The sequence below is a fragment of the Schistosoma haematobium genome, assembly GCF_000699445.3.
Source record: "Schistosoma haematobium chromosome Unknown HiC_scaffold_544, whole genome shotgun sequence".
NCBI lineage: Eukaryota > Metazoa > Platyhelminthes > Trematoda > Strigeidida > Schistosomatidae > Schistosoma > Schistosoma haematobium.
Window position 1 is genome coordinate 6,918 of NW_026137148.1, and position 15,077 is coordinate 21,994.

The window sequence follows — 15,077 nt, forward strand, 5'->3', positions numbered from 1 at the left end:
AGGCTCTAGAAGAAGTAGAAATCTTTATATACCTGAACAGTATGACTGATAAACAAAAAGAATCTGATACAGATGTGAAAGCACAGGTCGGCAAAGCAAGGCCAGCTTTCTTACAAGTAATGAACATATGGAGACTAGCAGAAAGTGCTCACAAATCATGTCATCATGTCATTAATTTAGAAATATTGATTTTGTATTGACTAATGTCAGTAGTGTGCCACTTTTTAGGACACAATATTTGTGTCGTTTACTTGATTGATGTAGTTCGAAGTCTAGGAACTATGTTTATCGAATACACCTTACTTTTCTATAGCTGATTATGTTATACGTTAACACTTAAAAAGAGGTACCAATATTCATAATGAAACAAACACTTTGTTAGAAACATTAAATACACTCGAAAGCGTCGTTACTATACAGTCAAGAAAATCAAGCACGAGTGGGACCAATGGAATCTCTCAGTAAAATATGAGAACCATATAGTAAACACTTCATTTACAAAATGTGAAATAAATGTCTCAAACTTTACTACTCCTTTTGCAAATTTCAGTCAATCGTCCCAGACATCACTATGCCTGCATTTCCATACCAACTGCTTTCTATTCCCATTATTCTCTTCTTGATTTTGTCAATCTCCAACTGCCAGATATTATATTTCTGATTCGCGTTATGTACGACTTATTTCAATCTAAGTAGCACACATCTCAGCACTTCTAAAACTGATACTCAACTGTCATCAGTTCATTACGTTATGTTACATGTTGATGGTTGAAAACAAAAACGGTAAAATGTACACTTTAATTTGAAATAGAACTAATCACCCGGTTATCATCTATGATCACAGTATGTTTTAGCTAATTCATTCTTAAAAATAAGAAAATTCCTGAAACTCAATATATCGAAATCTTGGTTAAATGTCGACCAAGTTTCTTGTGACTTGAGTCATTCGTATATTTTATTTTGGTTAGATAATCTGTTGCATTCCTTGTATTGTGATTGGTTAATATATTTTCCACATATATGATTGGTCAATCATAATTAGCCAATCACAGCAGCCAATAAAATTTCACCTATATACATATATATATAAAGCTGTCAAGATATCTCCCTGTTTTGGAATGGTTAATAATGATAGTGATAGTAATACATTAGTTACTAAGGCATAACATAATACTATGAGTTCCCTTAATTTAGATGCAATCTATCAAGCTAAACGTTTATTCAATGATCATATCTCTTTTATATATCATAGTAATAATTATTCTGATTTAAAATTAAATGAATTATTGAATAGAAATTTGACATTATTTTGGAAAACTATGCATCAATGTTTAGATTTAAATGATCTCATACAACAACAATCGAGTTTATTAAATCATTCTATCACCATAGCAACTATAAATCAAACTAATAATTTATATACATCAACACAATTACAATCTTTATATACATGGTGTAATTTAGGTAGATCAACATGGTTTACAAATGTATTTACATTAATGCATCATAATTCATGGCAAGAGAAAGTATCTATTGAATTACAAAAATATTTATTACCTATATTATTATTATTATTATTCATGAATTGTTTAAGTCTTCTAATATCTATAACAGGTATTTATCATCTATGTAAATTATCAAATAAATCTAATCAAAAGATTATGATCATAATGAGATGTCAATCTATGAGAGAAAATTATTTCCCAGCAACATGGCCATTATCATTATGGTATTGTATTATTGGTTTCTTATGGTTATTATTAATATTTGGTTTAAATATGATGATGATGATGCTGATGATGATGATGACATCACAATATTTCAATATACATATTAGTATCCATAGTCATGATAATTATTGTCGTATATTAACTTATTTCAAAAATATATTAAGATATATACCAACATGGTTAATAAGTTTAATGTTATGTGATCGAACTATTGGTGAATATCGTCATCGAAATCATTATTATACAATGACCATATTCTATAATCATCATCATCTTAATCATTATGATAATGATGAATTAATAATCAATCAAAATCGATTCAATCAATTAACTCATCAATATTGTAATCAATATACTCTTAATCAATCAATCAAAAATCAATTAATCATCCCTAAAATAATCTATAATAACAATAATGATGATGATGATGTAACATCATATGATATCAATGATCCTGATCAATATCATTCATCATCAAAAAGATCTTGTTTTCATTCATTTCTATTATATTTGAAAAAGAAATTTTATTTTGATTGTATTCTATATGGATTAAAACAAACATCTAATAAACAATGTCCAATATTGAATAGAAACAATGACTATGTGACATCATTCAAAGAATGTAGTAATACTACTAATAATCATGATTATCAAAATATTATTAAATGATTTATGTCATTGGAATGAATGCGGTTTAAGTCGAATAGGTGGTTTAGTATTATTCAGTATTATTACATCATTATTATGTTTAATGAATACACATTTATTATGGTTATATAAAATTAGTAAAATAACAAAACCTTGTGTATTATCTGCTGGTGATGCCATAATCTTATCTGTTTTCTATCCATATTTATTAAAGGTAATGTATGGATTGTTATTACTTATGATTTGTTAGTTAATATATGACAGTTTAGTAATTATTTGAGATCATGAATCGATTGATGTTAGACCACTATTGAGAACCTGGTCGTTTCGTCCAATTCTGGGACTCCTCAACAGTGCGCATCCAATCTTCCGCTTGTGAGATTCCCACTCAGCGCCTTCAGTCTCGTGCGCAAACACTTAACCTACTAGACCACTGAGCCGGCATCAAATAGTGTTATTGTAAGAAGGACCTTAGTTCGAATCCCGCGGGCGTGATCGTAGATGCGTACTACTGAGAAGTACCACAATATGACAAAACCACCTACAGTGCTTCCAGGTTTTTAATGGTGGTCTTACATCAATCGGTTCATGATCTCAATCTCCACAATCCATACAGTGATATTTATTGATTGTTATTCAGTTGAAAATTATTTGAAATTTAAGTTGATTACCGGCTACCTTCAACAAACTAACGACGTCGTATCATTTGAATTGTTACTTACGTACTTATATTTGTTACTCCTCGTGGAAGAAAATGGGTCACTAAACAGCACTCTCCACCCAACACTGTCCTTTTCATAATGTACATGATCATTGAACTAGTCAACCTTTTTCTTGAACTAAACAACTTTTAACAATTTGGTACGATAAAGAAGATTTCTATCAGAAGGGGTTTTGTGGAGATTTTAGAAATTTCACTGGTTGAAACCACGAGTCAATTGAAGCTAGACCACCATGGAAATCCTGGAGGCACTGATTGGCCGTTTCGTCCAAGTATGGGACTCCTCAGCAGTGCTCATCCACGACCTCGCCTCCTGCGAGATTCGAACCCAGGACGTACTGGTTTCGCGCGCGAGCAGTTAATCACTAGACCACTAAGCCGGTATCCACATGTTCTAACTAAGGAAAGTAATCTTGATCAAGTTACTTTACCAGGACTGGATAGTTTTATCGTGTAATTATCAGTTTAAAATTCAAACAAAATTAGTAAGCTCTTTGTAATTTTACACTTATGCCTTGCAACGTGTTTTGTGCACGTTAATTTTCTATTTATTAATCTTAAATCAGACTGGGATGTTTTTAATGATTAGTTACTATGTACTAGCTAGATTAGCTACAGTGATTGGCCTAAACATGAATTCATTATATAGACAAGTGATCTTCAGACTGGAGAATACTCATATTACCCTACTTTAACACTTCATTTGCATAATACTTTCCATAATACGCTGATCTAATACACAATTAATTCCTTTTTATAAGTGTTAATTACTTAATCGGTTTATATAAAGAAAAAAGAATACTAATAATATGTAGTTCGAATAGGACTTTAACTCTTCAACCTTCATCTATTGAGTTTCCTTAAATCCTGATTGATTTAATCAAGATTCAATAAGGATCGATTATCAAAAAGAAAAAGAAGAAGAAGAAGAAGAAGGTACTAATCAAATCTCATCGAATAAATTTGAAGTTAATTCAACATATCGATTTTGTTTAGAGAGATTTCATGAAGATTTATTGAATTTTCAGATCGTATTTGTTTTGGATTGATCCCAGTTATAGTACCATTAAAAGTTATTTGTTTTGTTCTAGTATGGAGTATCCCTACTCGAATAGTTCAGTGATAGTATTTCATACTGTTATACTGGATGATATATGTTCGAATCAAACAAGGAAACTATTGGATCCTTTGAAAATTTTAAGTTATTCTTGTTGATAATTGCTAAATATTGCGAAATCCAGATTGAAATGATGGAGAAGATTTGTAGCTCACTATATATAGCTCCTTCATCTCAAAATCATATGAGCGTTGTTCGAAAATAAGAGGATTTCGCTAAAAGCCAGGCTGTCATTCGAGAACAACTGTATTTTCTCCACGAGTGTCTTTGCCAGCATGTTCTACCAACAAATGTAACATACAGAACTCCAATCAACTCTCTATTGGGATGGAGAATGACTGAGCAAAGTGGAAGAGAAATGGTACACCTAATGATAACTCATTGTTTGTTTGTGAATACATAGTTGACGTGAAAGTTACGCGTTTATAATTAAGAAAAAAATTACAAAATTTAATCAATGGACCTGTAGGATGACTTAAGAGGTTTATCATCAATGGTACTCAGCATATAAGGTGGTGCAGTGGGGGGGGAGAATATGTGCAACTCAAGATGAAGACGTTCGAGTTGTTGTTGTCTATCAGTTTGGTAATTTGATTGTTAAGCATTTATTGTTCTTCTGAACAACATCATTAGCATGTACTTCAAAGAGAAATGAGATGTTACACCATTTTTGTTGACTTAAAATTTTGTTGATTGTTACTCATCAGTGTAGTATGACAACAGACATGATAAACATCGATATACTGGACAGATGAAACTCAAAGAAAAAGTATTATTGGAAGACGTGTAAGCAAGCATTAATTAATAAACCTATGAAAGTCGACCGAATCTATCAGATAATATTGAAGAGGATTAAGCACTGCAAGGTACACTGTGAAACCGTTCGAAACGAACATACTAAAAAAGACCATACCGTTGACGATCGTTCACTTCTGCTTAAATTACATGCTAATAATGATTTTAAGAAGAACGATTAAAACCTTATAACCAAGCTTTCCATCTGAGAGACTACAATACCTCCAATATTCAGGATATTCTTTTTGTTCTACTTAGAATTCTGTATTCAGATATACTTAACTCCATGTTAAGTTCAGCTTTCAGAATTGAACCTAATCTCTAACAAATATTTCAACCGACCAATCACAAAATTATTAAATTTTAGTATCTCAGTTTTTTAGGTTTCAACAATCTCGTTGTAGTTTCTGGTATGCCTTTTAATGTATGGTAAGGTGATCCAGATCATCCTGTAGGACAGGCTATGAGCCATATTTGGAGAAATTCGAACACTCCACTTCTATCTGAAGTTTGTGCTTATGATGTCGTTCAGAAGAACGATGAAAACTGCACGACCGAACCATTCATCTCAGGGAACAAAACTCCTTTAAAATTATCCAACTGAGCTACAAATCTTCTCCACCATCTCATATGTATTGAACTACATGGTTATAATTTTCCATAATGTTTTAAACTCACAATAAGTTTACCGTATCCAGAGCTTCTTATTTCATTTTACAGTTATTTGCAAATATTACTTTCTAAATATATCAACTTAGTACAGCTTAAAATGTCAGATAAAAAAGACACAAACGTGGCATACATTAGAGCTTGGGATGAATTTTCAAGTGATAATCTCGTTTCAGTAATGTAGCACTCATGTATTAAATAAATGACAGGTTGCCAAAATGATGAATACAAAACATCCATTGAATATTGAATGAATTACTTACTTACGCCTGTTGCTCTTCGTGGGGTAGCATAGCCCGCCCATCAGCACTTTTCATCCAACCCTGTCCTGGACAATCCTTTCTAGCTCTTTCCAGTTGGTTTTCATTCTCTTCATATCTGCTTCTACATCCCGATGTATTGTGTTCTTTGGTCTTGAATAGGCTACAGATATCCTCAGACGTTGATGAATGAATACCTATGACTTAGGTACAGTTATTTAGTTCTGCTGCAAGAATACTTAGTATTCCTGATTATAGTATCGTTTAAGTATACTTGTACTCTCTAAGCTGGATGGTTTATTCATGATGATGGTTCTAGTTTGTATTTTCCAAACTAAGATTCTTGAGATTGTGATTGATATATTACTAAGTAACATGTTCATCAAAGTATCGGAGTATACTGATCTGTTTGACTTATCTTACAATCATAATCATACTATACCATGTACAAATAATGCATTAGTTCAATTCATAATAACATAGTAAGAAGGATAATGAGAAAGATTAAACATTAATGAAATGGTTAGAGAGTAGATAATGTAAGGTTAATATTAAGAAATACTGATTTATGTTGGTCGATTCTGAATCATGTAGTCAATACCAAATCTTTAATTTATGGAAAACATTTGAGCAACTTTAGACTGAGCTTGAGAGCATCCACTTAATAACTAAAACCGAATGAAGGTTATGAACCAGTGTGAGGAATTCGAATTATGACTTACAGTCGATCGTTAGAGTTAGGAATTACACTTGGGATTTTCATCATGAACTGATATCAACTATAATGCCATAAATCTATTTAGCCTAATGGACAAGTGAATTTTGCGCCAAAATCCCTGACCCGTTATCTTACACCTGATTAGTTCATCCATAAATTATAGTCTGACCCGTTTTCTTCTATCAAATATCAAAATGAGAAATTTTGCGTGATATTACTACTGTTATTCTATTGAGTAGTATTAAGTAGCAAGACCATGGTCTTAACAAAATCTTGTGGTTTACATAGTCAATTAGATTGGATATGTAATTTTCATCCCGAAATAATAATGAAAAAGTAAAGAATTTATAGCAAAATTAATCACTCCCCATTCTAAACAATGGGCGTTTACTGTGCTCATTTAAGGTGACAATAATATTGTATTCATGGCAAAGTTTTCTATTCTAATACTCTATTTAAACAATAAATCAATAAGATTTCATTCGTTTCATCTTCATTCAATAATAATTCACAATAATTTCCTATATTCTCTTCTATGCTCTTTAACTCAGTCTTTTTAGTCTTCTTCTGTTAGGGTTTCTACTCTGGTTGGTGTTACATACTACTAATATCGACAGATATAAGTAGCATACATCACACTCTGAGTAATTTAGTAACTAAAACAATTCAAATATCTAGGTATTCATAATCCAATCGACAGGCAGCCTTGTCTGAATCCGGTCATTACTTAGAATGCATCTGTGAGCTATCCTTCATGCACCATTTTGCACTGTAGTTCGACGTATGAATTTCGGATGATGTTGACAATCTTCTCAAGTAAACCGGTTATCAAGAATCCTAGACAGTAATTGTTTAAAACTGATCAATAATAATTTTTTTAGGTGGATTTGGAGATTATCACATCTACACTATTCAGATTGTTATTTATCCTCATTCATCGTTGTTTTCATTGACTTGCTCATCTATCAATAATTCAAGATGGTATAAACCGGTGTTTTGTAAAAAGATCATTCTTGCATGTATATGTGTTCACTATGTCCCGTCAATATCTTAATTGGTTTCATGATATAGAAGTTTGATATCATCAATCTATTCCATTTCATGAGTGATAATAGATTCATATTATATAGGTTCACCAAAATCTCCTTAATAACATTCAACACAAGATGTTGATTATCAGTCTGACCGTTTACCATACTTCTAGTCTTGATATATTTAGAAATGAGTTGTTTTATTCAACCCCTTATCTTCATGAACAATCTTTAACGTTGTAATGAGTACTTTATTAATTTATTTCTAGATTACATAGAAATGTCTGAATAGGTTAGCAGGTGAGACTATATTCTATGGACGATCTTTGAGCGATGCTGAAGTAGCCTTGAGAATGTCCACCTACTAACTAGGACTAAATGAGGATTTTAAATCTGTGTGAAAAGTAAGGGTTGTGATTTACATCTGATGGTTAGGAATAGGGATTACGAACTAATATCAGCTAAAATGCCAAGATACGATATAACTGAATAGATAAAGAATTTCGCGCTGAAATCTAAGATTTCTTATCATGAATCTGATTGCTTTGTCTATTTATTATTATAGTCTCGCCGCTTAGAATATGTTATGAACAGACTACATTTTGGGAAGTAAAATATCTTCATTAATTGATCACTTAGTCTTCAGTGAGTTGTACAGGCATCTCGAGGTTATTTGCACTTGAAACTGCTTTTAGTAGATATGGATTTTAACTATCAGTCAAATGCAGGACATTTGTCGTTTTATATTTATGACTAGTCTAGGAGCTCTAACTGTATACCGTTGTTAATGTTCACATTCAAATCTAAACCTAGTGCTTATTTATTCAGATGCTAAATCATGATCCATCAAGTTACATCTAGCTGATAAGTCTCCAATAAAATAAAACCAAAGTCCTTGGATTCACTGTACCGACTCAATTGAAAGAATGCTGAAATATATCTGAATGAATTATTCATAAGTAATCACCTTCAAAAAGCTCCAAGATTCAGCAGTACATCTTATTGTGTGGTTTATACTACTTAAAGATTTGTTTAACCAACATTATCATTAGGATGACCGAATGTTGTCATATTCATGTTATGAGCTTAATGATCATTTAATGACAATAATGAACATGAATTTAATGAATTCTATTGGATATATGAACTACTAAATATAAATTAATGCATTATGTATGTTAAATTTATGAGTTGATCTAATCTAGACCACAATCGAAAACCTGAAAGCACTGAAACGTCGTTTTGTCCTAGTATGGAAATCTTCGCCCCTAAATGCCCTGGTACAACCGAGAGTGTGCAGAGTCAGATCTCTCTCTCTCTCTATCGAAATGATTCACGTGGACACGCATATACAACCACTGCCAGGGAAATCATATTTACTGCGTTCTCGCGGCGATAGTAATGTTTATGAAATTGTGAGAACGAAAAGCGAATATCCGCAGCTTTATCCAAGTTTCAGCATACATGGAGGATCAACCTAGGAGAGTTGTATGACCGAAATTACAAACCAATGGTGTATATGGACTCTAGGATCTTCAGCGTATAAATGGCGAATGAACCAATTGTTGGCCACCGACTAACATGAAACTGCATATTCTGATGATGCTCCACTGTCTTGTGGATCAGACCTTTACATCGAAGGCTTGAGGTATGACTCCTGAGAAAATTACCTTTTTCGCTTTAAGCACACGAGCAATATCTCAGCCCTCACATAAATCATTTGATTTATGTGACGCATATGTATTTAATACCCTCTTGAACCAATCTTCATATGTTTAAATAAATAATAATAAATATGCGAATCCTCTGATTCCTACTTTCAATGGTAGTCTATCTTTGATTGATTCATGAATTCAATTAATAAAATTACTACAATCTCTCCTATTCTGATAATTATTTCTCAATAAGGAACATGAACATTTTACATGATTGTTATAATCATTCTAGAATCAATTCAATTCTCATATAACGAAGTAAAAGGATGATCCAGTGTGTTAATCATAAAGAATGTAGAGCACGATTTATATGTGCATTTGACTAAGCGATCATACCACATAAACATAATGTGATGAAATAAGCAAAATGATAAGTCATGCTAATTGAACTCTATATTCGGTTCCTAAGTTATTCGCGTAACTCCCAAGTTAGAACAACATAGCGACCAAAACACAAGGAAAAATGCACAAAATTTGTGAGAGCCACTTTAATTCAAACATTCATTTTAGTAAAGAAACTATAGGGTTTTTATAGTATTTTAAATGTCTTTTGTTTTTCGGATAAATCTGGAATGCTACTAAACATAGTAGCAGTGTAGGTAATCATCCAATCAGAAACTCTACATGTACCTCCTCAAGTTCTTGATGTTCCTGACTAAACGTGAAGTGAACGCTGATTAGATAAAATGCTTCTTAGTATTTCCTGAATCTTTCTTGTCTTTTGTGAGAAGTTTTCTCGATAACCTCAACACAAAGTGAACCATAAAGGACAATAATAAAGATACACTTAATATTGTGTATGTAGTTAAACTATAAGAAATGAACAGATATATATGAAAATATACTAAACTTTATTATCTAAATAACCATAGAATGAATTTGAGCTCATCTGTGATCACTTCTTAGCCAATATCACCTCATATCTCAATTTGCTGATCTGATTATCATTCAGATCATAACTAAATGGTGTATAATTTGAATCAATCACCATTTTATCAAAATAGTTTGATCTCATTGATCAATCTTAAAATAATCTTTAATAAACTATACAGAATTTCATATTGTCTATTCTTAACGAATTGTCTTTGAATAAACACAATGATCAAGTTTAATAAAAAAATAATAAAATTCTTAGCACAAAACTATGTGACTGTGAGGACAGTCGACAGGTAAACTTAAGGAAGCTGTAAGAAGCTCAGGAAAAGCCGAATATATTTCATCTAATCACCTTTTGGAAGGATATTCTAGAATCCCTACGTGTAGCTTCCCTATTGGACAATGTTAATAATTCCACTGTATGTGAATTGGAGGACTGTCATGATGATTTCGTTTCTTACCAAAACCTATAAATACCTGACAATTTTGAAATCTACAATTGACACTGTCTGGTAATAACATTCTTTTAACTAGTCTTCTTTCTTCTCATTGCGACTTGGAAAGGTTCTACAGTTCTAGTGCTGAAGTTATACGCATCTAGATATAATAGTTACCTTCAATTTTACACACAGTTAATCAATGAATAAACTAATTTAAAGAGTTTATCAATGATTCTATACCATCCATTCAAGTATACTGTTAAAGATTCTTTGATATACTTCACCATGGCAACTATATTCTGATTGTTTTGTTTTCTTTTTCTTTCTTTAAACTTATTGTTTTATAGGTTTGTCATTCAATATTACCTTATATGTTAATAATCAGTTCAATTGTATTACTTAGTTTTATAGCTATACATAAATCACGTATACATCATGTAAATCCTTGTTCGAATGCTGACAACATTCATAGAAACTGGAAAATAGAACAAACAATTATTCCATTAAAATCGTCAATTCATCATTCCAATGATCAACAAACTTTATTTACTGAACCAACACAATTAACAATTTGTTTAAGTCTTATGTATATTCTATTTGATTTAGCTGATCTTATTGAATGGTTCTATGGTAATATTATAATACCGAATTATATTCATTCATTTAAACAACATTTCAATACAAATTTCAATGAAAATTATAATATTAAAACAAATCATTCAGGCTTATTACCACTACTAACAAATACATTAAATAGTAGTATGTTATTAACCAAATCTATGAATCAACTATGTTCCATTCAATTTATATCTGGCTTATTAAGAATATGGTCTAGTCAAAGATTTCTATTCATATTACCAATGTTATTATATCAATCATTGAAATATCGACATTTAATCAAATACTATTTCACTTATTATTTTCATACATTGAAAATCTTACATTGGTGTAAATTTAGTTATAGTTCATCAATCTATATAGAACAAACATTGAATACATCAATGGATGATATAATTCAAACTGAATTGAATGAAATGAAAACTACTGATGAAGAAATAAGTAGTGAACATCCTCATCAACAACAACAGCGACGACGACAACGACGACAACAACAACAACAGACTATAATAAAAGCTGAATATCAAGATGAGTATCAAAGAATTCCTAGTCTTTATTGTTGTTCATGTATTCATCAAACTATTCTATCAAAATGATGTAAATAAATGATAAATAACGAATGTTTGTACATGATTTGTGAAACGTTGACAATTGAATTCATTCTCATAAGTTCACTTCTGCCATGATTATCAAATTACACTCTATTCCTAATCAACTACTTTAAATAAACTGTTGAAAATCGAATTGACATATCTGATATACACCATTTTCTAATCAATGAACTACATAATAATGTATTATAATGTGTACTACTAATATGGATAGATATAAGTAGTATGGATTATTCATCAAAAAGTGAAATATCTGACAGTAGATAATTAAAAAGATCAATAACAAGAGAATGATGTGGAAACAAAAGAATAATGAATTCTGAGACAATTGATTCATCTTTTGCATATGAAGTAATTACTGTAGGACTCTTAGAGTTTACTAAGACATTCTGTAATATTGTGTTCAAATACATTTGCTCGTACCAACTGATGTTCTCGTACACTACAGTAGTATATTGAGAGAAAAAAAACACAATAACGAATGAAATCAATGAATCGAACATGTAGAATTAAAGAGAATTCAACAGTTCCCGAAAGTTAAGAATTGCATATAACTTACAATAAAACATTGACTAATTTTGTGTTATATTCTAATCATGAACTACAACATAACAGCTCAATGTTAAGTATTACTGCAGGATTTAAGAAATTACTTCTTATTACGCATCATCAACATTTATTTGTCAGTATTTGTTGTTTTGCAATGATGAATAAACTTCTTAGTTGTATACAAATTAATTCGCATTATATTAGGTAAGGATGGTGAATCAGTTGATGAGGCTGTAAATCTTCATCAACTGAGTTTGTTGAGCCATGTGTTAAGTACACCTGAACATTGATTACCACAACGCGAAATGCTGATTAGTGTTGGAGACGGTTGAATGAAAGTTACGGGTGGTCAAACCAAAATGCGACATCAGTGTTTGAGGTCACTAGCTTCTGGTCTGAGCCATTTTGGTAGATGCAGACTACTTGATTTGAGTCCACTTGACTATCGTGACCAATGGTTGGAGACTCTGTGTGACATTGCTTAGAATCAATCACAATGGTATAGATGTATACACTCTCTGCCTTCTATTAAATTGTGAGATTAAAATTATTTCTACCATTTTCTTATACACCATCTTTCTTTTATATGTAACTACTATCGAAGTTACTCTATCTATGAATTTGGTGTTCATCTTGTTGTGCCATTGAGGTATAACAGCTTGGACTGACTAATATAAAAGCTCTTGGTTCAACGTTTCAGCTGACTGACTGACTGACTGACTACATTTCATACAAACAAAATATTCACTTGGTGTTGTTTTACTTGTATCTTCTCATTGTTACTTAAGACTGCGATTGATGAGTCTCTTGTTGGCATATGTGAATTCTGTGCGCATTGTCTCGATATTGGAACAGTCGAATGTCTTTGAACACAAAATTACAGAATCTCTTATTAAATTCCGAGAACTATACAGTAGATACTTCATTTGCAAAAAGTCAATCAACCGTCTCAGACTTGATTATTCTTTCATGTCCATACCAACCATTCTCTGTTCTCATTCTCATTTCTTTGAACTTCTTAACATTCTGCCATCAGACATTTCATTTCCAATCGATGATACATAGTAATTATATCTGTCAACATCAGTAACACACACCACAATATGAATAACATACCGGTTTAACTAATTTATCATCATTTTTATCTCATTATCCCAATAAATAACAAACTAGCTATTATGGAAGTATATAGTAGGTAATATCACTATATGTAGGGATGATCCAGAAAACTTCTCACAAAAGACAAGAAAGATTCAGGAAATACTAAGAAGCATTTTATCCAATCAGCGTTCACTTCAAGTTTAGTCAGGAACATCAAGAAACTGAAAAGGTACATGTAGAGTTTCTGATTGGATGATCATCTACACTGCTACTATTGCTTAGTAGCATTCCAGATTTATCCGAAAAACAAAAGACATTGAAAATACTATAAAAACACTATAGTTTCTTTACTAAAATGAACGTTTGGAGTAAAGTGCCTCTCACAAATTTTGTGCATTTTTCCTTGTGTTTTGGTCGCTATGTTGTTCTAACTTGGGAGTTACGCGAATAACTTAGGAACCGAATTTAGAGTTCAATTAGCATGACTTATCATTTTGCTTATTTCATCACATAATGCTTATGTGGTATGATCACTTAGTCAAATGCACATCTATATCAAGCTCTACATTCTTTATGATTAACACACAGGATCATATTTTTACTTCTTTATATGAGAATTGAATTGATTCTAGAATGATTATAACAATCATGTAAAATGTTCATGTTCCTTATTCAGAAATAAATATCAGAATAAGAGAGATTGTAGTAATTTTAATAGTTGAATTCATGAATCAATCAAAGATAGACTACCATTGAAAGTAGGAATCAGAGGATTCGCCTATTTCTTATTATTTATTTAAACATATGAAGATTGGTTCAAGAGGGTATCAAATACACATGCGTCACATAAATCAAATGATTTATGTGAGGGCTGAGATATTGCTCGTGTGCTTAAAGCGAAAAAGGTAATTTTCTCAGGAGTCATACCCTAAGCCTTCGATGTAAAGGTCTGATCCACAAGACAGTGGAGCATCATCAGGATATGCAGTTCCATGGTAGACGTTGACCAACAATAGGTTGATTCGCCATTTATACACTGAAGATCCTAGAGTCCATGTACAAAATTGGTTAGGAACTACACTGTGTAGTTCTAATTTGGGGGTTACGAGAATAGTTTCTGATTCGAATATAGAGTTCAATTAGCAAGGCTAATCACTATGATTATCATCATTTAGGATATTTACACATTTTGTTAATTATTGTTAAATATTACTAAAATCGATTGATTCTTTTACCAAAATTCAATTAAATTAAAAATAAAATTTTCAGTTAGACTATTGGTTTATTTCATTTTTCTTCTTTTTTTTCCTTTTTTCCCAACAACAAACTACCCCTCCCTCACAGCACTCCACCTTCGTAGTTTGTTCCTTTCATATTGATTCATTGTTCTATTTTGGTTTCATTTTAGTTACCAAAAAAGAAACTTTGTCTCATTTAAAATTTATTCATTTTTTTCTTCTCTGTTTTGTTAGTTTGTG

At 31.5% G+C, this 15,077-nt stretch overlaps 1 protein-coding gene across 1 annotated transcript; it reads left to right on the forward strand.

Annotated features, from left to right (window-relative positions):
- Window positions 1–2,481: 2,481 nt before the first annotated feature.
- On the forward strand, window positions 2,482–11,934 carry MS3_00011006 (uncharacterized protein; the record flags this gene model as incomplete). The annotated part of the gene is made up of 2 exons (XM_051219413.1): window positions 2,482–2,592; window positions 11,068–11,934. The coding sequence occupies 2 exons, from the start codon at window positions 2,482–2,484 to the stop codon at window positions 11,932–11,934; spliced, it is 978 nt and encodes a 325-aa protein (XP_051063916.1).
- Between the last annotated feature and the right edge of the window lie 3,143 nt (window positions 11,935–15,077).